This window comes from Aspergillus niger (assembly GCF_000002855.4).
Source record: "Aspergillus niger supercontig An12".
Taxonomy (NCBI): domain Eukaryota; kingdom Fungi; phylum Ascomycota; class Eurotiomycetes; order Eurotiales; family Aspergillaceae; genus Aspergillus; species Aspergillus niger.
Genome location: NT_166527.1, coordinates 1,730,757 through 1,758,571, shown reverse-complemented (window position 1 = coordinate 1,758,571; position 27,815 = coordinate 1,730,757). Strand labels below are relative to the sequence as shown.

Below are 27,815 nucleotides of genomic sequence, written 5' to 3'. Positions count from 1 at the left end.
TCCTGCTCAGTCACATTGCGAAAGCCATCGGCAACATCACTGGAAATTGGGATGCAAGCAAAGATGCGTTCAGGTTCCTGATGCGCAAAGTAATCGATGGCGAGTGGGAAGCAATGCTTTCCGCGGTACTTTTCAGCACCTTGTGCCCACGGTGCAGCGGTGGCGGACTGATTCATCATGCGATTATGTGAGGCTCGATAAGTGGTGAATTTTCTAACTTTTTGGGATAGACGGAGAGACGAAGTACTGAGGTAGAGACAATGAGAGGAGATACAGACGCTTCTTATAAATTTGTCCTGATGCCCGTGAGTTCAAGACAGAGATCACAAGAGCCTACTCTGGACAAATCTCCACGTAGTCATGATCGAGGGGGAAGGTACAGAGTAGGGTATTTGCGGGAGGCGTCCATATTTGCCTCAATAGGAAATAGTAAGCCTTCCAGGTACTGGATCTCGCCTGTCTGGTCAAGTCCCTTACATTGAAAATGCTAGTATGACTGTAAGTCAATTTGTCGTGTCATTGGTCCCTTCGTCCCAGACATCAGCTAGCCGTAGGAGGCCCGGTACAATGATGTCGATATCCCAGCCTTGACATGGTAGCCTCACATGACCCTCAACCAGTAAGTAAATGATCTATTGTAGGGGCGAAACAGTGGAGGGTATTGTTGTGTATCGGCGGGTATTTGGCGACCCATCAGCGGTGGAACGCCCCACGACTGAACAGTGGACGGAGTGGATGTACTCCGTAGTGGATGTAGTGGATAGAGCGGGTGCAGTGGGTTGATGGATGCAGTGGATCGCCAGTGGATCTGGTGCGAAGCTTAAGAGTTTGGAATGCGGAAGGGATTAAGTACACGGGCCGCACCGGCGTCAAGAAAAGCTGCACTGATTGGTGGGTCTGCTGGGAACTACTTGGTCATGAGGCTAATAGTACAAGGAGAGATGCATGCATACCTGCATGCATGCATGTTAGACAACCAGGGATCCGACCAGGTGACAGAGACAGGTTTCACAGAATGCTGCGTTGAAGATGCTTGGCCCTCCCACAGCCCCCAACTTGAGACTTCCTGGTGAACTCCGGATTAGTCTTTTACGCAAGTATCGTTCTTCTCATCCAATCGACTGGCAAGAGCAGTGTTGCACGATGTACGCATCTCAAAGAGACCAGGCAGTGTGGTTACTGAAGCAAAATTACTCAGGCTGCTTGGCGGAATCTTTCTGGCCTGGAACGTTTCGTAAAATGATGCGTAAATCGTAATTGTACTGCGGAACAAGCGTAACATAGGCGCTTTACCAGCAGACTCGACTCAAGAACGCACTTTTAGCGTAACGAAAGAAGGCTTATAGCCTTCTACCGAGGAAATTATTGGATACAGGCGAAAATGGAAGTTATAATGGAGATCTTACATACAACAGAAGGATCAATGGTGATGCTTACTAAGCACTCCAAATATCGTAACTATCAATATTCATACAAATATCCTAGGTAGATTATTCTAAGAGATACTGCTCAAGGTAAAACGGCGTCAGCATTTAGACCGAAAGGAGCTACCTAGAGAGTGACTACCAACAAGGCCAAAAAGGCCATCATTACCCGCAGAAACCTGCGGCACTCCAGAATACCACAAATGTGTTGAGATACACCCTAGGAGAAGGTGGGCGGACTAACCTAGTAAGAAATATCTTGCTCACCCTAGCTATGCTTCCTTTCCCTTCTTTTATCTATATTGTCTTTTAATACTCCCTGATGAGGGAGAGAAGTTATGCTAGTTATATTGTCACGCTAACTTAGGCCGTCAAGTGAATGGCAAACAGAATTGGCAGTATATTTGATATAGCCTGTAACAGCTTGGCACATGTACATGATACTCATACAAATTCTGTCTCCAACGAAGTCCACTCAGCCATCTCTCACTCTCTCTTTCGGTGCTGCTCCCTTCTTTCTTCCGGACCATTAGTATGCCCTGCGACTGCGCCAGGCTGAGCACAAGTTTCACAGAACGGTAGAGCCAGACCTCATTGAATTAGCGTGCACTTTAGCGGCAGTCATCATTAGCTAGGCACCAATCGTACGTCGCGTCATCTGAGTAAGGGTTAGTACTGCGTAACAACTGATTGAGGCAAGACGGATGGTAAAGGGCATTCTTTACCAGTGTACGAGCAACAACATCTCTTGTAACCTCCAAGAGGACACTCGCCACCATCGCCGCAACTACTAGGTCTCATTTGATAGGGGCGGGAACTATCCTGGACCCAACACTCTTCTGGAGAACACATAAGGTCAGTCCCCAGCCAGTAGCAGTTGACAGAGTCATTGTCGCCTTCTATGATACTGATTAGTTATGTCACCGACGAACCATTAACAGGAGGGATATTAGTAGTAACCGAACGTACCCTCCTGTGCCAGAGTAGAGCCCGCGAAGTGCCAGAGTAGAGCCCGCGAAGTGCCAGAGTAGAGCCCGCGAACAGCATAGCGACGAAGAAATAGTTGAAGTGCATGATGAATAGTAAGGATCAGTCTTAGACAAGGTAGAGATAATTGATTGAGGGCTCGGTAGAATATTAAGAATTGAGTTTCAACTGTTTAGAGAGCAGAGGGCTTAGTAGTTTCTACTTGTATTGCTCCTATTGCCAAGAGACTTTCGGTGTGAAAGCGTGTTACAGTTGTTTGATGCAACATAGCTCTCAAGTATGTAACGCAAATTGACTATGGAAAATAATAATGACGTAGGATGAAACAATCAAATTTGTCTGCTTTCAGTCAACCATCTTTTGTTCTTTGATACTGTATGCCGTGGACATCGGCCTGGTCTGAGACATGTCACGAAGTGAAGGAGTGACGCTGTCATGTAAAACTTCCCCCCAAAGGGGAATAATGCGAGTCATGAATGTCTTATTTAGGAGGGTTGTAAGCAGGTCGACTGAGCAAGTAAGAAAAGCGGAGACTTTTGCTGGCAGCCGCTATACTCCATTGGTAAAAATGAAGTTCTTACAGAGTCTATATCAACCTATTCAGACCATATTGTTTAGAAGCATTGAGAGTACCTCAATTATGGGGAATATGTTGTCATGGACTCAATTTTCTACTAGTATTATATAAGTCATTAAACCTTGAATGCTTGATTGGTTAATGTGTAGGCTTTTCAGTCTCGAAAGAGTCTATACAAAGCCTCTGGGGCCATTGGTCTCTAAGTATGCGAATGGCCATGTACTAGTAGAAAGGCTATTGGTAAGACGATAAGATCTTAGAAAGAACTTTAATACTTTCTATTAGTTTAACTATCAGGCTAGAAAAATCTTGAGACTTTACCGCATGACTGAGAAACTGGTAGTCAACAATCTTTATTGCCTCGCTGACAGTAGATTAGTGTTGATAATATATCTAGATCAATTAGAGATTAACCTGATTATCTTAGACCCCATCTTCCCTCAGTATAGAAACCTCAGACTTGCAGACTTTTATACACCGGATCTCTTAACTACAAAAATATCAGAGTAAACTCTAGATTCAATAGAAAAGATGACCTTTTGGAGAGCGGAACACCCGGGAATAACGGCGTGAGGTAGTATCGAGAGTCATGAGGTCATACATAGCGTTTCCTTGCCGTTCCGCATTGAATAATAGTTAGAGACTTTTTCGGCTACTGATCATCTCGCCCTCCTGGACTACTGTAGAGACGGCAGAAACCCAACATCTTGTGGACTTCCGACATCTTGAAGGATCCTCGTTGATCAAGCGTGAGGATTATCCGAGCTGCTTTAGTTGGTTGGATCAGCTGGGCTGAAGGATGACGGTCTTACGCACCGCCGGTAGGCATCGCATGCTGCTTTCTTCGCTCTTTGTTTCTCGTATAAGTACAATGAATGTGTATTTCGATCTTACGGCGACATCTGCGTTTCTGTCGCCTTTCAGAAGAGTTAATTATAAAGCCCTACCTCGGTCAATCTTTCCTCCGCAAAATTTATTCTTATTTACCGCAATATTCTATTACTATCGCAATAAACAATGACTCCCTTGGTTCACTTAGTAGCATGATAAAAAAAGAGGCATAAAAACATACAACAGAAGGGATTCGCTGGTGGTCACCCACCCAACTACTAACCTCCCGGCGTGTGGCTTAAGTACGGCTGAGCGGACGGGAAGCCCTGTTTTCCACACCCTGTGGTCGTATGTGCTTATTTACAGTCATGTCTGAGTTATATCATGCAATAGAATGTTACACAAGAAGAACAGGAATGACGGCAGTAATGATGTTTGTGGAGGTACACAACCCGAGCGAACCCGAACCCCTGCGTTCACGCATATCCCAGTTGGGCCAGTCCGCCATGCGGAACAGACAGAAAGCAAGAAACCTGCATGCGTATAGGGAATAAGCTCAACAGGTAGCATGCAAGCATTAGCAAGTTTCAATGCGTGCTCTAAATCAGCTTCCATTCCAACAAACGGAAAGTGGGAAGTTTGAGCGTTTGGGGGCCATCAGGATGCTCAGTGAAGCTGACTCAGCGCAACAAAATCATGCTACTAACTAGATAGTATTTGTATGATGTATCTATCTTACTGGGAGGCTGTGGAGATAGCGGATCCTAATATCATGAAGTGTCCCTCGTTTAGCAAGCGGCAGGATTACCCGAACTGCTTCGATTGGTGGGTGGACGAGGCTGCAAACTGACGGTCTTACTACCATCGGGGGTCGATCAAGTATCGCATGCTGCTTTCCTCACTCTCTAATTTCTCGTATAAATAGAATGATTGTCTCTGTTGATTTCCTGGCGACACTTAGAATCTGTCCCTCTCTCAAATAAGCATTTTAGAGTCCTATATAGCTCGCTGCTTTTATTTCTTTCATATCCCATCGAAACTCCATCATAGCTACACCTAATGTCTTCCTCGTTACACGCTCCATTTGAGGCTGACTACGTGATCGTCGGCGGAGGAACATCAGGCCTCGTACTCGCCTCTCGATTGTCCGAGAATGACTCCACTCGGTCGGTGATTGTCCTTGAAGCCGGAAAAAACCTCATCGATGACCCTCGGGTCCAAACACCCGCTCTTTGGACAACCCTGATGGGGTCTGAAACAGACTGGCAGTTTAAGTCAACTCCTCAAGTATGTCCCAGTCAGATTCTCATCGAGTGTTCCCCGAACACTGACTGATGGTGTCAGGCTGCACTCAACAACCGAGTCATCAAGGAACCACAAGGCAAGGTTCTCGGAGGCTCATCAGGTATCAATGGACAGGCCTTTATTGCGCCCACGAAAGCGGGAATCGATGCATGGAACAAATTAGGTGCGACTGGTTGGACATGGGAAAATCTTGCTCCTTACTATAAGAAGGCGACTACGCTGCAGCTGCCGGATGAGCCTACCCGCAATCATATTGGGGTCGGCTGGGTTGATCCTGAGGTCAACGGCAGCTCAGGTCCCATCAAGGTCTCTTTTCCTGCTGTGAAGGAAAGTCCCATGGCCAAAGCCTGGGTAGAAGCTTTCCAGGGAATGGGGTATGGCTGTACGGCAGATCCATTCTCCGGTGTATCCACTGGTGGCTATTCCAACCTGGCATCCGTTGACTACGAGAAGAAGCAGCGGAGTTACGCCGCGACGGGATACGGTCTGCCAGCTATGGGGAGGCAAAATGTCAAGATCCTCACTGAAGCTACTGTTCAGAAGATTCTTTTTTCCACTAGCGATAACGGTGCCATGGCCGTTGGAGTAGAAGCCAAAATCGATGGACAAACTGTCACTGTCAAGGCTAGAAGAGAAGTTATTCTTACCGCCGGAGCCGTTAATACCCCAAAACTCCTGGAACTATCGGGCATCGGGGACAAGGAGAGGCTCGAACAGCTTTCCATACCTGTCATCGTGGAAAACTCAAACGTGGGAGAGAACCTCCAAGATCATCTCATGACCGGGATCAGTTTCGAAGTGAAGTCAGGGATTGCTACCGGGGACCCGCTGCTACGACAAGAGCCCGAAACAATCCAAACTGCCTTCCAACTCTACTCGGAGCAAAAGACAGGACCTATGACCATCGGAGGCATCCAATCCTCCGCATATATGCCACTGACGGACCACTCCGGGCAACCAGAAGCCCGACAGGCATATCTCGACAGTTTCCCACCCGTTGCCAACGAGCGCGACCAAGTCATCCGCGACATTTACACGCAAGAACATGAACCAACCTGTCAGATGTTCATGTTCCTCGCCCAGGCAAATCTACACGAATCCGGAAAGAGCTTTGTGGGACAGAATCTCCTACCCGGAAATTTTCTGAGTCTGGGAATCACCCAGAATCTACCTTTCTCGCGCGGAGCTGTCCATATCGCGTCAGCAGATCCAACGGTGCCACCAATCATTGACCCTCGTTACTTTTCCCATCCGCTGGATCTGGATTTAATGGCGCGAAACCTGTTAAGTGTTGAGCGACTTCACAACGTCAAACCTATCGCAGATTACTTAGTAGAGAGCGGACAGCGAAATCATCCGGATGCGTTTCTGACGGATCTGGAATCGGCGAAGAAGTATCTGCGGGACACTGCTACTACGAGTTACCACTTATCTGGTACAGCGGCGATGCTCCCACAGGAAAAAGGAGGTGTGGTGGATGAGAACCTCCGGGTGTATGGGACTACAAATCTTCGGGTGTGTGATGCGAGTATTTTCCCTCTTATTCCCGCTGCGAATCCTATGTCGACTGTGTATGCGGTGGCGGAGAGAGCGGCGGATATTATCAAGGCTGAGCAGTAGGGTTGGTACTTAGTTTTGGTGATTTTAGTTCCGTGCTACGCTTGATACATACTCCAGGAGAACAAGCTCGTATGCCATGGAAATAATGGTACTGCAATATCTTCTAGGAATCACTAAGCAGACGCAATATATCCCTTCTGATCTCTTTAGTAGAGCGTTCAAACCCCCAACTTTGTATTCGTTACACGCAATCAGACAACAAAACAGAGGCATTTCAAACATAGAGGCACACCACTATAGCACAACCCTACCCCGGCGCCAAATACCTCGCCAGAAACGGCGCAATTGTCGAAAAATGCGGAAAGCTCCCCTTCTCCACTGTCCTCAACCGATTCGAAAACGTAGGCGGCCTCTCCCCGACCCACCCCCTCGCCCTATACTCATCGACAATACGAAACCTCAAATTCTTCGCATTCGCCCCAGCAATATCATACCACCACTCGAACCCTTGCACGATCTGAAATGTGAGGATCACAATACTCCCATCTTTCGCTGCGCGCTTATAAGCCTCTACATATTCCGGTCCCAACTCCAGCGCCATCGACACGGGGGGCAGATCACCCCACATGATCATCCACCACTTGAGATCCAGATCACAGGTTACGTAGTCGAAGAGGAGGCCCATTGTGACGCCGTTGTTTTCGGGGTCGATGGTATTATTATCCTCGGGGGGAGATGAAGGCTCGGAGTCTTTCGGGTTTTGTTTGACGTATCTCTCCAGATCCATCACATCTTTCAATGTGCCTGGGATGCGGTATCGATCAAACGTCTTGTATCTGGCGTAGGACCAAACGCGGAGAACGGGAATGTTTGGTGCGGGCGGCTGCTGGGTTAACATGCGGCGCCAGGAGGCCTCGGGATGGAGGTAGGCCTTTCGGCGCAGGGGATATTTCTGGAGAGGGAGTTCGGAATAGAAGACTTGTGCTCGGGTGAGGTCGTCTTTGACGGGGTGGCTCCAGGCGCAGTCATCGCCGACGTATTGCATGGGGAGGAAATGAGGCGGGTAGCAGTCTCTTGGTTTGGCGAGGTCATTGTGGATGGTATTTGGGAAGAAGGGTGGGAAACGTTCGATGAGGAGGGGGTTGTAGATGATGTCTTCTTCGGGGCATTGGGTTGGGGCGAAAAAGAGGGCTTGTTGGAGGGATGGGGTTTCTTGGATTATTGTGGCCCAGGCGGTGCAGACGCGTTGGGAGAGGAGGAGGGTGCGGATGTCTAGGTGGATAAGGATGCGTTCGAGGACTTCGGGGATGAGAAGACCTCGATGGGGTGGTGATTCGGGCGTTTTCGGTGCCATTGTTGTGGCCGTGGTGGTGAAGAGCATGAGAGGTAGTACTTATGCAGGGTTTGGGGGTTTGTGGAGATTGGAATTGCACAAAGGTGCAATGCCCTACCGGGCTGATGGTATCGAGGAAAAGGGGTATTATATATTCCGCCTGAGGGGAGTGAACCAGTAGAAGTACAGTTGAGCAGGATATTAAGTGGGAATGGGAAGACTAAACCAAGCAACTAAGTTGTTAGCTTCATGCAGGAAGACAGGCGCGGACGGAATCCGGTAATGGGGCCACCCGTCACTAATTGTGTCTCAATGCTCGAACCCCTCATTTGGAAGGGGAGCAGGGTGTGAATGGAAGGATTCGATCAATCGAATTGGCTGCTCTATAAATTACTTATATTAATCTCATGCATGTCTCTTCACAAACTCCACCACTTGGTCCGGCACCACCAGCCACGGCGTATGTCCCGTCTTAACCTTGTCTGTCTCGAACGTGGCTCCCTTAGCTCGTGCTTTTTCGACCATCCCTTCTTGCGCAAATAATGGAATTGCCCGATCATCTTCACATAGCAGATAGGCACTTGGAATTCGCAGGTACGCTGCACTCGTGGCAGGGCTATTCTTAGTCGCCCATGCATGAGGTCGTAGTGTTTCGGCCCATTTCTGTCCATCGGGAACATCGTGGAAGAATAACTTGAAAGGATCATCCGGCGTCACGGTGCCATTCTCCACCTATACCACATTAGAAATTCACTTTTATTAACATACAACTAACGGAGAAGGTATACTCACATCCCGAACATACCAGTCCGGCGCCACCCCTCCGAACGCCCCAATCAAACTCTCGCCAACATCTGGAATGAAAGCCGAGAGGTAAATGAGCTTCACCACGCCGCCTGGTTTACCCGCTTCTTGGCGCTCCGTCTTGCTGAGTCCATCGAGGGCACTGCTGACGGGGAGACCAGACCAGCTGTGCAAGACAATTGCAACGTCATTTCCGGCATCGCATTCCTCTTCGACGACACTGCGGACTGCGGTAATATCCGGTTGGAGGTCTTTGACCTCAGTGGCTTGCTCGATGGAGGGGAAGGCCACGGTACGGCAGGTATAGTCGGGGAGCTTTTCGATGAGTGGGCCGAATGCTACTGGTGAGTACCAGGCACCGGCACAGAAGACTAGTGTTGGGTTGGGCATATTGCGATCCAGGAGAGGTAGAATAGATTATGGCTAATTTAAGTTGGTAATGTAGGGATGAGAAGGGAATCGCCTCTTAATAAATGATCGCGATTCAGAAAATGGCCCCCACTGATCCGGTTACCAAGAGAGGCTGAAAAGTTATGGGATAGGTTGGCTCGTTTAAAATTTGCCAGATGGGTCTTAGGCTTCAATGATCCGCTGTCAGCACTAGATGTAATGGAATTGTTCGCGGGTTGTCGATAAGACGGTGAAGATTGGCCGAAGCGGGAAGACATGCCAAGAGCTTCATCCGTCGCGGCTTAATGGGGGCAAAGCAGCTCTCGGTCGGCCCCGCGTTAGCTTCAAGCTCCTGCTTGGATAGAAACACTCAATTAGGTTTTGTAAACACATGGCAGAAGAATGAGGGATCCTTACTAAATGCAGTGGCAACCACCAATTGCAGTCTGCCCTAACAGTGGACAGGACAGATAGATGATACTTATCTGATAAGAAATGCGGTCGGACCCACGCAATAGATATGCTGACGTCGTACCGGCTTGCAGTCACGCAAGGGTCGAACGACTACCTCACCCCGCGATAGCCGTCACTTCTTACCTTCGTCAATTCCACTTCATTGTGTGGCGGTGGACTCGACAATGACTGTCAAGGAGGACACGTTTATCCCGCTGTATCGGACCTCGTCCTTTGGACGACCGCGAGGCCGCGCAACAAGACAATGGCAATTGCCAATTTGTGCGGGGATCTGTGCCGCGGCAATTCTGCTGGTCGGAGCGAATCCAAGGGAGTTGCTATTGTCAACCAGTGCAACCACGCATCACGATTTCTATGATGGACTGCAACAATGCTATGATGCCGAACGCCAACTGCATGTGCCAGATGCTGGGGACAGCTCAAGACAGAATAATCCCCGATGGAACCCGGTCTCTGGACAAGCCACCCCGGTCGTTATCCAAAATGCGACCCTCTTTGACGGCGAGTCGACACTCTCAGACGCTGTAGACATCTTCTTCGAGGCTGGTGTTATTACCTCCGTTGTTCCCACTGGCTCTGGTGATGCTCCGCCCGAGAACGCAAACATTATCGACGTCCACGGCAAGCATGTCACGCCAGGCCTAGTGGATATGCACTCTCATCACCTGTTAATGCCATTTCCTCAAGTGGCAGCAACAAGTGACGTGAACGAGAAGTCACTCGGACCCATTACTCCGTTTGTGCGCGCAATCGACGGCTTCACGCCGTCCGATCCAGCCATTAGGATCATCGCATCGGGCGGTGTCACTTCTTCGCTTGTTCTACCGGGCTCAGCAAACATCGTCGGCGGTGAGGCATACCCTATCAAGAATCTGCCTTTTCCAGGTGAACACGGTGAACCCATAATCGAGGAACTGCTCCTGGAGCACGGTATCCCAGAGCAAGACCGCCGGCGGTATCTTAAAATGGCGTGTGGTGAAAACCCGAAACGCAATTATCAACATACCCGCATGGGTCTTGCCTGGCTGTTGCGGGAGAAGCTCGCAGAGGCACGCGAAATCGAGCAGCGTCAGGCTGCTTGGTGTCGCGGAGCGTTGGAAATCGAGCACACCAGGTTTGATCGAGCTCGGCATATATCACGCTTTCTTGAACAACAAGGGCGGCGACCGGATTCATTCGAGTTGGCTACGTTCGTGGCCTTGATAAGAGGAGAATTGAATGTGAATGTTCATTGTTATACACCGGAGGATTTGGAGCGTATGCTGGTGGTACTCCATGAGTTTGGCATTCATCCTCGAGCTTTTCACCATGCCTTGGAAGCGTGGCAGGTGCCTGAGCTGCTGAAACGTCTAGAGCCGTGAGTATACATCCCATGTCTGTGAGTTAGGTGCCAACTAATAAATGCAGGAATGTCACCGTTGCTACATTCGCGGACAATGCGCTGTTCAAGGCCGAGGCCTATGAAGCGAATCTGCGAGCAGGGAAGATACTCAACGAACATGGAGTGCGGGTTGCTTTCAAGTCGGTATGAGAACGACCTTCGGAACCGTATGAATGCGACATACTAATATCAATATAGGATCATACCGGGGAGGAGAATTATGCCAAATATCTTCTGTCAGTCGCTTCCTAACACCTCTCCCGATAAGACTGCTGACACTTGGATAGCGATCAAGCCTCCATTGCTCACTCCTTTGGCCTACCAGCCGATAAGGCCCTACAGTCAGTCACCTCAGTTCCAGCCCATTCAGTACAGCAGAGCCACCGCATCGGATACCTTCGTCCGGGTTACGACGCCGATATTGTTATTTGGGACAGCCATCCGCTCCAAGTCGGTGCTACGGCTGTCGAGGTGTTCATTGACGGACGCCCGTTGTTGCAGAAGGGAGACATTGCAGATGAATCTTCTTCTTTTGGCGTCGATGATTTGCAACGTGTACCAGAGACGCGACCGACGATTGATCTAGATCAGCGGACTAATGTCTGCTCAAAGTCGCGCCTCGTTTTCACTGGTATTCAGAAAGCCCTGATTGACAGCCCGAGTCTTGATCAAGCGACCGATGATCTGGTCCTTGTGGTCGAAGACAACACACTTGCGTGTCTTGGTGCGAAGCAAACCTGCCTAAGGGGCGAGGACGAGGGAGTCACTGAGGTAGCGCTGAACAATGGTTACCTCACTCCCGGACTGATTGCCTTTGGAAACAACCTTGGAATACAAGCAATTTCGTCTGAGGAGTCGACAGGTGACGGATCAAGTGGCCCAACTGGTGACATTCTGAATGAAGCAAAAAGCGTCCACTTTGCCAAATATGGTGCCCACCTCCATGGGGTTGCATTTGGCAGAGCGAGAATTGGAGGAGTCACGAGAGCTATCACCCCGCCGCATGGCAGTGGACTTGTCCGAGGTGTCAGTGTGGGGTTGAGAACTGGACCCAATGTGACGATACTAGATGGTGGAATCTGGAAGGACGATGTGGCGCTTCATTTCGTGATCGGGCAAGGGGCCAAAGGTGAGTAGTTCGGTTTCATACGAAACAAAAGAATATGTGTCTAACAAATTCTGTCAGACGGAGATACCCCAACTGTTGCTTCGGGAATTCAGACTCTCCGTCAGATCTTGCAGGAGGGCAGCAAGAGCGACGCAGAGCAGCACGGCGTGTATGCACAAGCTGCGAATGGCTCCCTTCCGTTGGTGGTTGAGACATACAATGAGGACGACATCGCGCAATTGGTTTTGGTTAAACGAGACTTCCCTGCGACTAATCTGATTATATACGGTGGCCATAGCGCTGCTCTCGTAAGTCACCCTCCATTTCAATCCCCGCTAGTCCCATTATAACTTACACCTTCCGATCAGGTCGCCAAACCCCTAGCCGAAGCAGGCATCCCAGTTATTTTAACTGGCAACCTCGGAGCGCCTGATAGATGGGAGAAGAAGAATGCGCTCCCAGGGCCGCCACTCAGCGACAGCTCAGCAAAGGTGCTGATTGAAGCGGGTGTGCAACTGGGTTTAGCGTTGCAAGGCGATTCCAGACTCCATGGGTTAGCGCGGGAGGCGCGCTGGGCAGCTAAGCAAGCTGGACTGAGCGACAAGGAGGCTCTTGCGCTGGTATCATCCAACATTGAACAAATTCTGGGGCTCAAGAGTGCGGTCAATGTTAGCCAAGCATATACAGGTGATTTTGTATTGTGGGATGGAAATCCATTGCGCGGTGAAGGCTCGGTGGTGGTCGCTGTGCGTGAGGGCGGGGGAGTTATGGATTGCTGGCCGGATTCTGGGATCTAAATATTTGCTTCAGTGATGTGCTCATGGAGCATAGGCTTTGACTGGATGCAGAAGTGCTGTACTTGGTATCTGACAGCCACCGTGGAGCTGCCCATAGCCTATTCGGGTAATTGCAGCAAGGGGCGCGGGGAGGGAGAGAGTGTGTGTTAATTCGGGTTACAGACTTGTATAACCGTTAGTCGCAGCGTCTCAAACTATTATGCGAGTGATATGAATACCTGAATTTAAGTAGATTTATCCGAAAGCTTAGTTGGTGAGTATGTGGCCTTGACTGCACTCTGAAGATGTTCACTTGTTCTTGGATGATCGGGTCGATAACGGGGCGCTGGGGTGGGAGGATTTGCTGGATAATGTGCGAGTGATTCGCGCTGAGGGGAATCACTTCTCCTTGATGGATGCGTCGAATGTGAGTTGCCTCTTGTCTTGCATGTTTTTTTTTTTTTTTTTTTTTTTTTTTTTTTTTTTAGAAAGTAATAGAGATGAGAAGACTGGCTTATTGACTGACTTGTGAACAGGGAGGTTCCTGGGGTCCGAAATTTGGCAGATGTTCTGGTCGGTTAGGGTTGTTTCAATGGTATTGATGCCTGGTTTGGTGGTAATATACCGTGTGTAACGATATCCCGTATTAATGCCAGTTGCCCAAAAGGGAAACCTCAACTGATCGGCCTCTCCTCGAATTGATTGAGCGATCATCGAAAACCGAAAATATGCTACTAATCTCTCACTTGTAGTCCGTAGGATATGGATTCGTGTGTGGTGTTACCCGGATACATGCTCTATTTCCCTCTTGGCCCTGCATTTGTTGCCGTGAGAGTTATAACTGATTATATATATGTGATGCATGCCATTCAGACAGGCGTCTTGAAATGCGAACTGCTAGTACTACTACTAGTACTAGTAGTAGTCCCTATGTAGGGGGACCTCATGCCTAGAATACCCCATCTCTAGCACTATACACTTAGTTTTGAATGGGTATACATTATTAAATATATACAAATGTGACTGACACAACCCCCTCTCCGGTTAGTATCTCCTCCTGGATCCCATGGAGAGCTTAAAGACGAATAAATAATACACGCCAATCACACTCTCTTCACCTCTGCAGAAAATACACGCCAGAAGATACTGCACCAACGACAGCAAACAGACCCACCCACCGAATCAACCCACGACGAACATGCTGTCTTACAGTCCGGGTTATCGCCTCGGAATCATTGATTCGCGGGAATGGTATACCCTTCGGCACCTCCTTCCCCAGCGCCCTGCACAGCGGCTCCCACCCATCCCTAACATCAACAAACACCAACCTCTCCTCCGGAACAACCTCCTTCAGCCACTCAATATGTTTATGATAAGCACCTCCGGGGCCCCCATTCCTCCCATAAATCCTTCGCCACTGCAACGCAGTCAACCCCAGATAATCCACGAAATGCCTCATCCCGGGAAGCGGCAGCAACATGACTTGAAGAAACCACGGTGATCGCACAAGACCCTCCACCTGTGTCATGCTCTTACCCCACGCTACCGGATCGCGAACGGTGCAGATGACCTTGGCGTCGGGGTAGACTTCCACCAGCTCCGGGACGAGTTGGGAACCGGGGGCATCGGTGATGGCGGCGTATCCGTCTAATTGGTGGTCGATGAGGGTGAGGGCTTGTTGTCGGTCAAGGGGGTTTTCGTTGAGTACGAGGCGCATGATTTTCATCCATGTCGTGATTTCGTCTGGTGGGCCTATTGTTGTCTGCGTACCGCCGTGGTAGACGGGGCCGTCGAGGAGGATAGCTAAGGCCGCGCTGAAGGATGCTGTGCCGGTGCGGGGGAGGCCTGCGCCGATAACTTGAAGTTTGGTGCCGGGCTGGGGTGTAGAGGGGGTTTGGCCCATTTTGATGCAGTTGTGTGTTGATACTATGTATATATCTCAGGGGTTGCAAAATTGAGCTACTAATGGAGGGTACTAGGTAGTAGAGTCTCCGATATATATGATGATCTATGTGGTGGTAGATGATTGAAGATAAGCAAGTTTCAGATCGTGTAGGTCAAACTCTACATATAGCTGTCCTTAGGCGGGAATCTGGACCATGATTTTCAGCTCCAAGTGAAAGGTTCGAGGCAGCGGAGCTTATTATGGACTAGTGCTGACAGGCGTTTGGCTGTGTGATCCTGCGTGGTATTTAGTTTGTCGATACAGCAAACTGCAGGTAAGAGCGGTAGTACCTCGGCGAATTTTCCAGCGAATGGGTTAGCGCAGCGGGCCTTGTAACCCTTGCGGGATGAAGTTAATGTTCATGATTGATCCGCTCGTCTAGCCCCAAACCGAACTAATGTGTCCGGTCGAAGGTTTCAGATTGTGGCATCTAAATCTGGGAATCGGGAGACCTACGGAGGAAACCAGTCAGGACTCTTACAGTGAGATAGGCTGTCTGACTTTCTATGACTGCTCAAGTTGTTTGTTTCTGGAGTCTTTCATAGATGACTAAGCATAACTGTTTATGCAAGACCGACTATCCCGTATCGGGATGTAGATACGAAGAGACGCGCTAGTCCTGTCAAGGCCTAGCTAGGCCTACCGGTCACCTGGGCTGCTCCTTCGCGTCTCCATCTTCCAGCGACACGTCGGTTCTCGAAGATCCCCCATACAATCGGGATTCTGAACTCGCACTGCTCACCGCTCGGTTCTCTTCTATAATGGCGTGGCAATGCTCATTGATTAACTGACTGATAACTGTCAGGGACTTTGCATCCCTCATCAACGTGTAATGATTGTCGCAGTCGACAACGCCCAAAGTGATGTTGGGACAACACTTCTTCCACCAATCGACCACTCCATCCTGAAGCCGATCGGGCAACGCCACATGAAGGCAATTACCCTCATATATTGGTGGACACTCTGATTCCTTCAAGGCTCTCACGTATCCATCGAAGCACTCTCGAAGCGGCAAGATGTCTTGAGGACTGATCTCCGACCTGCCCAGCGACTTCATGATCAAGCTGTCCTTCTCACTTTCACTCTCCGGTACTGTATTATCTATCTCGTAAGTACCAGGGTCGAGCAGGACTACGGAGCTGGAATGGGCTCCGTATAATTGGTCCCATTTTTGGGCCATCTCGAATGCAATGAGACCACCAAATGAATACCCCCCAAATAGCACGGGGTAGTCGGTCTGAATCTGTTCCTTGATATCGGTCAAGTAATGATTGGCCCATTGAGAAAGCGTTCTGGGATAACTGGCTGTGCCCATAAATGGGTCATCGACTAGAAGCACATCAAACGAGTCGTCTAGTAATGGCAGCAGAGGCTTGAAAACAGTGGACTGCGCAAGGAATGGGTGAACAAGGACAATTGTTGCCACACTCCCTTGGCGCATCTGGAAATGTAGGTATTTCGCATTGTGTCTGACGGCTGACCCCTTTCCAATTCTGGCTGCTTGCGACCGTACTGTTGAAGTCTGTGAAACGTCTATCAGATCGAGGTGCAGCTCTTGTCGACGAAGGATTGCGAGCAATGCTACGGCGCGAATGGAGTCACCGCCCATTTCATGGAATGCTGCCGTGACGTCAATTGAGTCTTCGTTGACCCCTAGCACCTGTGCCCAGAGTGAAGCTATCTTGTGTTCTAGGCTTCCCGGCGCAGCGTGCACAGGCACATGAGAGTGCCCCAGACGGTCTTTTGAACTCTCGCTGTGCTTGTCCTCGGCCATCTTGGCAATACCGATTCTGTCTAGTTTGCCACTTGTCGTACGAGGTAAGGGTTTTGTCTGCACCCAGATGAAGGCTGGAACCATATAGGCGGGAAGGCTTTGGGCCAGATGCTCCTTAATTGTGGCTTCACATATGACATTTCCGAGCTTGAGTTGATGCTCCACTTCAACACACGCTGTCAGGGTCTCAGTTCCGTTGCCCTGAAGCTTAATCACTGCACACGCAATGATTTGCGGATGCTTCCGCGCTACCGAACAAATCTCTTCAGTGTCAATTCGGAAGCCTCGAACTTTTATCTGCCCATCCATGCGACCAAGGTACTCAAGGTATCCATCTCCGTGGAGTCTTGCTCTATCTCCCGTACGGTACATTCTCCCCCGTCCCGTCGGTGAGAACGGGTCTGGTATGAAATGTTCCGCGGTCAACTCAGGCTGGCCTAGATAGCCCTGTGTCACTTGTAGTCCACTAATGCACACCTCGCCAACTGAACCCAGTGGGACTTGCTCCGTAGTTCCGGGATATAGCACCCGAATGTGTCTGTTCTGGCCCGGCTCTCCAATGGGAACAAACGATCGGCCTCCGCAAACATCAACATCTGGTCCTTGTACCTTGCAGGCTGCTATTTCAATGGTCGTCTCGGTAGGGCCATAACCATTCCAGACCGTTATTGAACTGGGTACACGACCCAGGATACTGACTGGAAAAGTCTCACCCCCAAAGACTAAAGAGCGCATGAAAGATAACCCTTCGTTGTCAAGGTCGTTCAGTATCAGCGTACTCAACGTGGGAGTTAGTGACAGATGTGTGACACTCAGATCTTCTAAGCAATGACTCAACCCGGAGAGCATATCCTGTTGTTTTCCCAACAAGAGTCGACCACCTTTGCAGATCGTGGCGAACAAATCTCCCATTGCCGCATCAAAGGTAGGAGCAAGCAGCGCGAGTCTGTTCGAAGTCCATGAGCAGTCAGTACTTCCTCTTTTGGAGGACAGAAACGATGCCAAGTTCCGATGATCGACCATCACCCCTTTTGGGATACCGGTTGATCCTGAGGTAAAGAGCACATAAGCCAGAGAGTCCAGAGGTAGAACTTTCTGCTTGTACGTCGGGTTGGTATTATGGAGAAAATCTTCTACGGTCAGTGCAGTTGCTCCCGTTAACTTGACAAGATTTTGTAGCTTCTCGCCAGCATTCATACCATCCCAAAGGAAGACAGTGGCTGCGGTTGTTCTGCATATTGTCTCTAGCCTCTGCATCGGATGTTGAATGTCCATGGGAACAACAGCCGCTCCGGCCTTCAGGATGCCGAAAATGGCGCTAACCATGTGGAATGACTTCTCGAAAAAGATCGGCACGCATCTCTGCCTGGAGGTCTCACTTGTTTGATAGTTTAGCATTCCTTCAAGGCCTACAGCAATCTGATTACTTAGATCGTCGAGTTGTCTGAACGTGACAAAATCGCTTCTTTGGACCTGCAAAGCAATTTTCTCCGGCATTTCCATTGCGCGCTTGCGAAAGAGTTCGACAGCGGTAGACAACGCACCACCGTCGTCAGAAGAGGATTCCATATTTTCGTGGCCCAACAATTGCCCGATGGCAATCTTCTCTCGCTCTGTGATGACGAGCTTAGCCTCAGGGCGTCGTTCTCCTTGCTGTCGCATGGAACATGTTTGCATGAGGTCAATCGAATCAATGATGTGCTGTAACACCCAATCTGCATCTGCCGGAAGTATTGCCACCGGATCAAACACACATCGCATGTGAAGATGACCTGTGAGCTCTTCACAGAACGCTTCCAGCACTAAGGGAAAGTCGGTATGTTTCAACTTATCGTCAGCCATATGGAATCGGCTCCATGAACTTCCATGATTCTTGGCATTTGCAACTTGTCCCTGGAAAACAAAGAGCACCTGAAAAGGAAGTAAGTCAGGATTCTCAGACAACCGTCGAATAGATTCGAGTCCAACTTGCTGATATGGCATCGTGTCCAAGAACGCATCTCGGCTGCGCGTGAGGAGCGTTTCCATAAAAACTGTCCCTTGTGGTCCTTCCTTATAATGCTGCATTGCATCCGCTTGGAGCGAAATTCGTACCGGGTGCGTGGCGATGCAGGGGCCTTTGACGAACTCTGAATGAGCCCGGCCACTCGACACCTCACCGAAGATAACGTCGTCAGATTCGCTGTGTACAGCAATGGACAAAGCCAAAGCCGCTCTCACAATACTGGCAGGGGTGGTGCCGTAGATTCTTGACAGTGCTTCTGCATCTCCATTCCATTCAGCACAAGCTTCCTGTGGGATTTGACCTCCATTCATAGGACCTCTGAGACCGCATGAAATTGGCCAGGTACATGTTGGCGTCCCATGTAGGTATTCTTTCCAAAAGGAGGAGGCTACCGATCGATCCTTCTTTTGCAACGTGTGAATGAACGCTGCGAACGGCATGTGACTGTCCTGGCCATCGTTTGTTGGGCTAGTATCGTGTGTATGGTGATATTCACGAGACAGCCCATCCAGAACACAAGATAAATAGGCTTCGTCATACAGTGCGTGATGCATCGTCAACTCAATTGTGATTGCACCTGGTGCATCATTTTGTCTTAATGCCAATGAAACTGGTATATGACCCATCCCCAGCTCAGGCTGTGGATCGAACTCCTGCTGCCGCAGCGTCGAGACCCTTTCCACTTCGTTGGAATCACAACGGAGGACGGCCTGCAGAAAGGCTCCACTGCAGAATCCATTTATGGACAAATTTTGCGGGGATGGTACGAAGGCTGTTCGAAGCATCTCCTCTCGTGCTACTGTTGAACGCCACGCTGACTGCAACATATCCACTTCCAAGTGTCCGTCAAATTTCAGCTTCATGGTGGCCAAATAAGCGGGTTGGTCTCCCAGGACGAGGTCGGCAGCAAGGACACCCTCCTGAAAAGGAGAACATGGCATTATGTGCACCACGTCCTCTGCGCAAAACCCGACCGCATCCACAGCCTGGTCCCATCCATCGTGCACGACAGGCTCACAATCAGTAGACTCATCAATGTTTTGAACTCCGTTACCTTCTGCGTCTTCATCGCCCCTGCCGTACCAAACTTGTGAAATCCTGCTTGCCAAAGCTCCTGGCGTTGGGCAGTCAAAAAGGTCTCGGACCGTGATGGCACACTGTGTTCGCTGAACAATCTTCGATATTGCTCTTGTTGCCATCAAGGAGTGCCCACCAAGGTCGAAGAAATTCTCTGTAACGCCCACCTCACATCCAAGGACATAACCGAATTCTTCACAGACGACCACTTCGAACTTATTGCTCGGACGCACGCAGGGCATGTCAACGGGTACCTGTCTAGGTGTTATTGTGGCCGCAATATCAGACAGAGCTCGTCTGTCTATCTTGCCACTGTGATTGGTAGGCATGTCGTCAAGGATCCGTATCATGGCCGGAACCATGTACCAAGGCAGGCGTGATTTCAGAATTTGCTGGAGGTCCCTTTCGATATGGCGTGCCGACGGACCGTGAATCGGTGAATTGTTGAACTCCCGATTTAAGCGACCTTCATGATCCGTGTGGAATCGAAACATGGGCCTTTGTCGTCCATACGGGGTTCCAATGCGGTGAAAGATGGCGTCCAGTCCTCCGTGTTGGGAAAATTGGCGCGCCCAACTCAACTCCACATAGAAGCCTGCCAAGTTACCCAGATCAACAAGATCCACTGCCGAAAGTCCATTAAGCTCATCTGCTCTCTGACGGACCGATGATAACCAATTAGTGTCTGTAATAATTGTCTGTTTGGATAATTCCTCGACGACTAGTCTCTCAAGAAGAGTCTTGCTGTACGGAATGTTGGCGATAGCTACAACAGCTGCTTCCGAGCTCTCCATTAATAGCCCCAAGAGCCCGTCCCCGCTTAAACCTTGGGAGCTGTAGTCGATCCACTGGTCTGCATCTACTGTGTGAATAATCGGGAGGTAGTCCTGTCGCACAGCATGAATAATGGCCGAATAACGATAGCAACTTAGTTCGTTCGTCGCCCGCATCCTTTTTGGAAGTATTTCAACGTGGTGGATGAGATATGGGAATCTAGCTGCTAGAGACGTGAAGAAGGCAGGGTCAATCAACAGCTCTGTTTCATTCGCCACAGTATCTTCCATACTTTGACGGATGTATTCAGGACTAGTTTCGCCTTTTCCATGCAGGGCCTTGGTGACCTGGAACTGAGCATATAGTGCATATGAACGTATGTCTCCGAAGAAGAGGGTCTTGGCCTGATGCTTTCGCAGAAGTTCCAGGATGAGCCTGGACAGGTATTCCGCACTGGGGAAATACTGCGCAACAGAATTCACCACCACAAGATCGGGCGATACAATGTTGGACGATATCTTGTCCAAGTCACTGGCGCTTCCGACGTGTAGCTGTACTTTGCTTGCTAGTGTCGGATCAACTTTGTCTATCATTGTCTTGACAAATTCCACTATCGACTGTACCGGTTCAAGTCCGACATAGGTCTGCAGGTCGTTTGCAATGTTGAAGAGAACCATCCCTGAGCCCGTCCCAATCTCGACCACATTTCCTGGCGGTGCACCATTGAGCAACGTTGTGATTGTGTCGTTCAGCCATTCCCCCATTTCTTTCTTGTCGATGTCGGTACCATCGTACATTGACTTCCATCCAGAGAAGTCCCTACCGGCGTCACGAGGGTCGATCTGGCTGTCATAAGTGACTTCACTGAAGATTTGTTTCCAAGCCTGTTCTGATTCCCTTTCTCTTCTACACCTTGTTGTTTCATCCATGGGACCTTGGTTGTCGCCTTCCTTCAACAGCGTGACAAAAGCTACTAGCCGGGCCTCATAATCATCAGGCTGCTGGAAGAGCACTGCGGCGTTTCCGACTAGTCCCGAACTGCGGAGAACGTGCTCGATCTCCTCGGTCTCAACACGGAATCCTCGAATCTTGACCTGGCCATCCAACCGGCCAATATATTCAAGTTGTCCGTCTGGCGGACGGCAACGTACTCGGTCACCCGTGCGATACGCCCTCAGCATCTGACCGCCGATATTAATGTTGACGAAACGATTCACATCCCTTCGTGCGTCAACATAGCCACGCGCTAGGCCATCCCCGACAACGACGAGTTCACCGATTACACCAGGTGGCACTAGACATAGTTGCTGATCCACAACATACGCTCCGGAGGCTGTTCCTGCTTGTCCAATTGGTACACCGTTATGATATTCTTCGCCTTGTGAAAGTCGATAAAAGGTGCTGATAACGGTATTCTCCGTTGGGCCATAAGCGTTTATGACATCACATTGAACTAGCTCGCCTGCTTTGATCATGTCCTTGGGATCCGCTCGATCCCCGCCAACGACCAGTGTGTGAAGCCCAGAGATTGAAGCCGATGACTGTGCGAGAAGCTGTTTTAGCAGGGCAGGTGTAATAAGTGCTACACGAATGCCTTCAGTATGAAAGACGTTGGACAATGCTTCAAAGTCCGTGACTCTAATACTGTCAATGCAAATGACAGTGCCGCCGTTGAGTAGGGGAGTGTATATCTCCCAAACTGCAGCATCAAAAGCAATACTGGAAAGATGCGCAAATGGCTCTGCAGCAATCCCATTCTCGAGCATATTGCAACCCTTCACACGTGACACAACTGCTCTGTGCTCAATCATGACCCCTTTTGGTTGGCCGGTGGAGCCGGAGGTGAACATAACGTATGCTAGGCTATTGGGACTAGGCAATGTACCTTCGTTATATGCTGAGTTAAGAGAAACACCAGTCGACAGTCGTACCATGGGGACAATGTCCACCCGATCCATGTGCATAATTGGGAATTGACATCCGGAGCCGACCAGAACAAGTCTATTGCCTTCAATAAATGAAAGGATGGACTCTATCCGACCAGCCGGGAACTTGATATCTAAGGGAAGATAGGCCATGTTTGCCTTGAGTATGCCCAAAAAGGCTGCGATGGTCTCGCACGATCGTTCTGCGAAAACCGTGATCACAGTCTCTTTGGGGAGGTCCAAATCACGCAAGAATCTAGCCATTTTGTCGGACTCCAAGTCAAGCCTTGCATAAGTCCAATAACACAAATTGTCCTTGATAGCTATTCTATCCGGCTGTGCAGCTACCTGCTGGGAGAAAACATCGATTATACTTGAGTATCGCGGGTATTGGGAGGAAGGAGCTTCCAACAAGCCCTTGTCGGCAAGTGCGGAAGTATCACTCGACAGAGGAATTGTTTCAATATCCGCATGTGGCTTTTCTAATCCTACTCTCAGTATATCTTGAAAGATCGATAGCAACATATCGATCGTTCGATCATGGAAAAGCTCAATAGCGAATATTATATCGCCTTCCAGGCCTTCTTCACACTGGTAGACGTGAAATTCGAGGTCGAACCTTGTCACATGTGTCAACCCCATCAGTTCTGAGTCGATGCCTTCAAGACCAATCTTGTCAACACGCTCTGGATGAAATGCGAATATCGTTTGTATCAGTGGATTGCGTGAACTCTCCCGCGTCGGCTGTAGCTCGGAGACGATCCTCTCAAATGGGACCTCGTTGTGTGCGAATGCTGCTGCTGCTATCTCCTTTACCCGTTTAACTAGTACCTCAAAGGAATCGGTCTCTGAAACTTCAATTCTCATACACTGCATGTTCACGAACAGTCCAACTATTCCTTCATGTTCTTCGCGGTTGCGATTTGTTATTGGAGTGCCGATCGTCGCGTCAGGTGCCCGTGTCATTCGGTAATGAGCTGCTCGAAAGGCTGCAAGGAGAACAATGAATGGTGTTATAAGATGTCGCCTGCAGAACCTCGCCAACTCCCTGTATAAAGCACCTGCGATCTTAATTCCCCTCACAGCAGCCTGTCCTGATGGCACAGGAGGTCGAGACTTATCACACGGAAACTCGGCTGGGTGGCTGCCTCGCAGCTGTCGCGTCCAATACGCTAGTTGGCGTTGCTGCTGCCGGAGCTGTTCTTCCTCACGTTGCCATAGCGAGTACCCTCGGTATTGGATAGGAAGGGCCGGTAATTGTAACAAGGGATCTTTCCCACGGAGGCTCTCAGAATAGAATAATGCCAGCTCTCGCAGAACCACCCCCAACGACCAACCATCCGCAATTATATGATGGATAACAAGGGAGAGAATATGTTCTTGAGAGCTAACTCGCACCACAGCTACTCTCCACCCGGGTTCGTCCATGAGATTGAAAGGCTTTGTCTGTTCACGGCAGAGAACCGAGTAAAGCCCCTCTTCGCTACCAGGGTTCCCAGCAAGATCCAACATTCGAATATTTTTGGCTTGGAAAGGATGGACTACTTGGACATTCATGTCGCCCCTCACGTCGAATGTCGTTCGCAGCGTTTCGTGACGCTTTTCAAGTGCTAGCAAGGCGGCCTCCAAGGCGTTGAGGTGCAATCGTCCTCGCAGCCTGAATGCAAGTGGCATGTGATACCAGCTCAGATTTGGATGAAGCTGTTCCAAGAACCATAAACGCCCCTGTGCGAACGATTGCTGAACAACCATGCTATCTGGCGTTCGATATGTCGCTGGACCTTGCTGTATATCTTCCGCAGAAGCGCGAATCCGCGCACTGAGAGTTTCTGGTGTCAAGAATTCCAGCACATCCCGGAAGGTAATATCAGTGCGGAGCTGTTTCCTTATTTTACCCGCGACCCGAATCGCTGTGACAGAGTGCCCTCCGAGGTCCAGAAAACTGTTTGTAATACCAACCTGGCAAGAAAGAACGTCGCCAAAAGCTTCACAGACATGCCTTTCCACTTCGTCCCGTGGAGGGACGTATTCCACTGCCGCTTGGAACGCTTGGCTTGCTAGCACTTCTGTTGCTCGAGATAACAGTGCTTTCTGATCAAGCTTGTTGCTCGCTAGACGAGGTAAGCCATCTTTGAGCTTCACAATGCACCCTGGTATCATATAGTCTGGCAGGCTCTGGGATAAGTTGGCCTTGATCTCGGATATCAGGCTTGCCCAGCTCAGCTCTTCAGGTGTCGCGTCGGTGGATGGCTCTTGGTTCAGCTGTGTTTCAATGAATGCAACGAGGGCCATCCCATGGATTGATTCGCCTGTGGTGACTGCGCAAGCCTTCACTCGAGGGTTTCTCCGAATCACCATTTCTATTTCGAGTGTCTCGACGCGCTGCCCTCGAAGTTTCACTTGCCTATCTTTGCGCCCGGCATACTCAAGCCTTCCGTCGGGTAAAAATCGCCCAAGGTCTTCAGTGCGATACAGCTTGCATTTTGCATCTTTGACATAATGGTCGGGGAAAAAGCTTTTGTCAGTAAGCGCAGGCTGTCCCAGGTACCCTCTGGATACTTGCGGCCCACTGATACATATTTCGCCAATGTCTCCGCTTTTGACCCGCTCCGCACTTTCAGGTTCCAGGAGATGAATTTTACAGGATCCGAAAGAGCGACCGATTGGCACGTTTGAATTATTTGCATCCTCCTCTGATACAGTGTATGTTGTGGCTACGAATGTCGTTTCGCTTGGGCCATAGTTGTTGTATAATCGGCATTCCTTAGGGATGTCTCTTATCAGAGATGGGTGGAAGGGCTCTCCGCCGACCATCAGGACGCTTAGATGAGCTGGGACATTGTTCTTTAGCAAGTCTGCAACCAAGGGAGACGTATTCAGGTCCGTCACACTGGTCATCTCCAGCCATTCTGCCAGAGAGGACAGTATCTCTGCATCTGGACCGAGGACTAACCTTCCTCCACAACCCAGAGTGCCAAATATGTCCGCCATGGCTATGTCAAAGGTACGATTTGACAACTGCAGTTTGCTGGTCGTCCAACTTCCCAAAAACTCCGGCTCGTCGGCTTCCATAAAAGCCACCAAGTTGCAGTGTTCTATCATGATACATTTCGGCTCCCCAGTCGTTCCGGATGTCACTTGGATGTACGCGAGCGAGGAAGGCAGTTGTACCTTTCGGGTAAACGGAAGTTGAGGTTGATCCTGCGCCTTGCTCAAATCATTAAGCGCAACGATTGCCTTGCCTTCCCTCCTGGCAACTTCGTTCAGCTTATCTGTATCAGTCTTTCCATCGTAAAGAATGAATGGTGCTCCCGTCTTCCGAATGATGCCCGCTATTCTGTCAGCTGGTAGGCTCGCATCGATATGTACGAAAGCCGCCCCTGCCTTCAGCACCGAGAACATAGCTATAACCAGCTCGAACCCTTTGTCAAATGAGATCGGTATAACAATTTCATCATCGGGAGACACTGGGTAAGTATGCTGGATCCAGCATGCCAACGCACCAGCAACTAGGTCACAGTGATCATTCAAGTCCCGATATGTCAAATAATCGGTAAATCTATATTGCAGCGCAATTTTCTCTGGAAACCTTCTAACACTCTGCTCGAGCAAGTGATGCGCAAGGCACAGGCTATTTGGTCTCTCGCACTCCTCTATGGTGATTTCTAATGTGTTGCTTGGGATGTCGACCCCTAATGACCCACCAACGGGCCCAATTCCAGTCTGAATTCTTTCCTGATTTGTCAGGTAAGCTGTGACATCGGGACATGAACAAAGGACATGGTCGACCGCAGACACGAAAGTAGTGTTTCGCCACGCACCATGCGTATGCTGTTGCCACTCAAGAGATGCGCAAAGAAATTGTCGGAATGCCACAATGGTGTTGTCTCTGAACCGATTATTGTGGTAGCAAATGCGGACGAGGTAGGAGTCCCCACCACATGGAAGTAGCTCGATTTCCAAAGGGACATCCGACCATGACTCTTTGCCTTCCCAGGTCCAGGGTTCCACTCCAGTGGAAGCACATGAATCTGTATGACAAACGAGAGACACAAAAGTTCGGTGCGATGAGTCTGAAATGAAGGAGCACAGCTCGCCAGGTGAGAAGTTGTGGTGGATGTCGCAGCCCGAAGCTAGGCTCTCAGCAATATTGGAGAGTGCTGTGTAGCTATCATGTTGAGCCCACCGAAACTGAGGCACTAGAACTGGACCCAGAACATCTCTATGGGTTGAGGGAAGTAGTCCCCTGTGCGACGTTAACTCTAAAAATGTGGCCTCTTGTGTTCTGGCAAATGTACAGAGTGCCATATATATGGCCTGCCGTGCTATCTGTGGGCCAACAGCCCGAGGGTAAGGCATAGCAACTTTGCCAATCGTGACACCATACCCCTCCTTGTCAAGTGGCTTTGTGCTACCAAAGCTAGCTAGGAGAGGTGGTGCACTCGGCAATCTCTCTTGTACCCGACGTTGCATATCACGGCTGCGTCGGAAAGCCTGGCCCCTGTGGGCCGCAAAGAAGTCGGACACAACGGCGGAACCGGGAGCCTGCAGCTCACCCCACAGGTAGCGCAACAGCTGGCAAGCCGAAGACTCATCCAGGATTGCAGTATGGTAGCACAGTGATAGACGAAAGCCTTTCTCGCCAGGCAATGAGCTGATTGTTAACTTCCATGGCATCTCTCCCTGCCACTGGCAAGTTCCCACAGTATCTGGCAACCCCAGCACATGAAAATTGATGTGGGAATTCCCGCCTCCGTATGCTGAGTCGCCTGCTCACTGACAAGCTTGATATCTTTTTGGGGATAATCTGTGTCAAGAACTACCATTGTTATCCGCCTGAGATGTCCTTTTGTAGTAACATCATCCAGGCAAAAGAGGGAACGTAGTACGACATGTCGCCGGGCCAGTGCATGAGCCGCATTGTTCAAGTGAACCACATTGATTCTTTCATCACGACAGATGAAATGTTGTGCTTCCACATTGACCTGATGCTTGCTGTCCGCAATCGTTGCAAGAACCTTCTCTTCCTGGAATGTCGATGCCTGGTGGACCGCTTGCACGCTCATTGGCGATATTCCGGCAGCCCACATGGCATTCGCTGTTGCCTGGGAAAAGAAAAGTGTCTTTTTGCTGTCATTGCTCGCCTGGTCCATTGTGCTTGAGTTTCCTGCAGAATGTAAAGAAGGAGAATAAGACAGGAATCATGGATAATGGAATGCAATTCCGAGGAGATTCGAATAAGCCATGTAAGGCGTGCGGTGTCATATAAAGTCTAGCTGTTGGCAGCATTCGCTGCAGTCGCTTAGCAGTGAGACATCAGGAGACTTCAGACGGCATTCTCTTGGAGATGATGTGAGATCCAATG

At 49.8% G+C, this 27,815-nt stretch overlaps 6 protein-coding genes and 1 non-coding gene across 7 annotated transcripts; 2 read left to right on the top strand and 5 right to left on the bottom strand.

The window, feature by feature from the left end:
- Positions 1-4,054: 4,054 nt before the first annotated feature.
- On the bottom strand, positions 4,055-4,173 carry 5S rRNA. The gene has a single exon (XR_009468048.1). It is a non-coding gene; the product is annotated as a 5S ribosomal RNA (ribosomal RNA).
- A 705-nt stretch (positions 4,174-4,878) lies between these two features.
- An12g07280 (uncharacterized protein) lies at positions 4,879-6,744 on the top strand (the record flags this gene model as incomplete). The annotated part of the gene is made up of 2 exons (XM_001395744.1): positions 4,879-5,106; positions 5,164-6,744. 2 exons carry the CDS (start codon positions 4,879-4,881, stop codon positions 6,742-6,744), a joined length of 1,809 nt encoding a protein of 602 aa, XP_001395781.1.
- Positions 6,745-6,991: 247 nt separating this feature from the next.
- An12g07270 (uncharacterized protein) lies at positions 6,992-8,038 on the bottom strand (the record flags this gene model as incomplete). Its single annotated transcript, XM_059751026.1, has 1 exon — positions 6,992-8,038. One exon carries the CDS (start codon positions 8,036-8,038, stop codon positions 6,992-6,994), a length of 1,047 nt encoding a protein of 348 aa, XP_059604533.1.
- Positions 8,039-8,422: 384 nt separating this feature from the next.
- Positions 8,423-9,211, bottom strand: An12g07260 (uncharacterized protein; the record flags this gene model as incomplete). Its single annotated transcript, XM_059751025.1, has 2 exons — positions 8,423-8,749; positions 8,786-9,211. The coding sequence occupies 2 exons, from the start codon at positions 9,209-9,211 to the stop codon at positions 8,423-8,425; spliced, it is 753 nt and encodes a 250-aa protein (XP_059604532.1).
- Positions 9,212-9,849: 638 nt separating this feature from the next.
- Positions 9,850-13,552, top strand: An12g07250 (uncharacterized protein; the record flags this gene model as incomplete). The annotated part of the gene is made up of 10 exons (XM_001395741.3): positions 9,850-11,042; positions 11,093-11,210; positions 11,265-11,302; positions 11,354-12,195; positions 12,253-12,482; positions 12,543-12,924; positions 13,006-13,110; positions 13,204-13,224; positions 13,256-13,377; positions 13,487-13,552. The coding sequence occupies 10 exons, from the start codon at positions 9,850-9,852 to the stop codon at positions 13,550-13,552; spliced, it is 3,117 nt and encodes a 1,038-aa protein (XP_001395778.3).
- Positions 13,553-13,819: 267 nt separating this feature from the next.
- On the bottom strand, positions 13,820-14,853 carry An12g07240 (uncharacterized protein; the record flags this gene model as incomplete). Its single annotated transcript, XM_001395740.3, has 2 exons — positions 13,820-13,853; positions 14,129-14,853. 2 exons carry the CDS (start codon positions 14,851-14,853, stop codon positions 13,820-13,822), a joined length of 759 nt encoding a protein of 252 aa, XP_001395777.3.
- Positions 14,854-15,541: 688 nt separating this feature from the next.
- An12g07230 (uncharacterized protein) lies at positions 15,542-27,603 on the bottom strand (the record flags this gene model as incomplete). Its single annotated transcript, XM_001395739.1, has 2 exons — positions 15,542-27,159; positions 27,228-27,603. 2 exons carry the CDS (start codon positions 27,601-27,603, stop codon positions 15,542-15,544), a joined length of 11,994 nt encoding a protein of 3,997 aa, XP_001395776.1.
- Between the last annotated feature and the right edge of the window lie 212 nt (positions 27,604-27,815).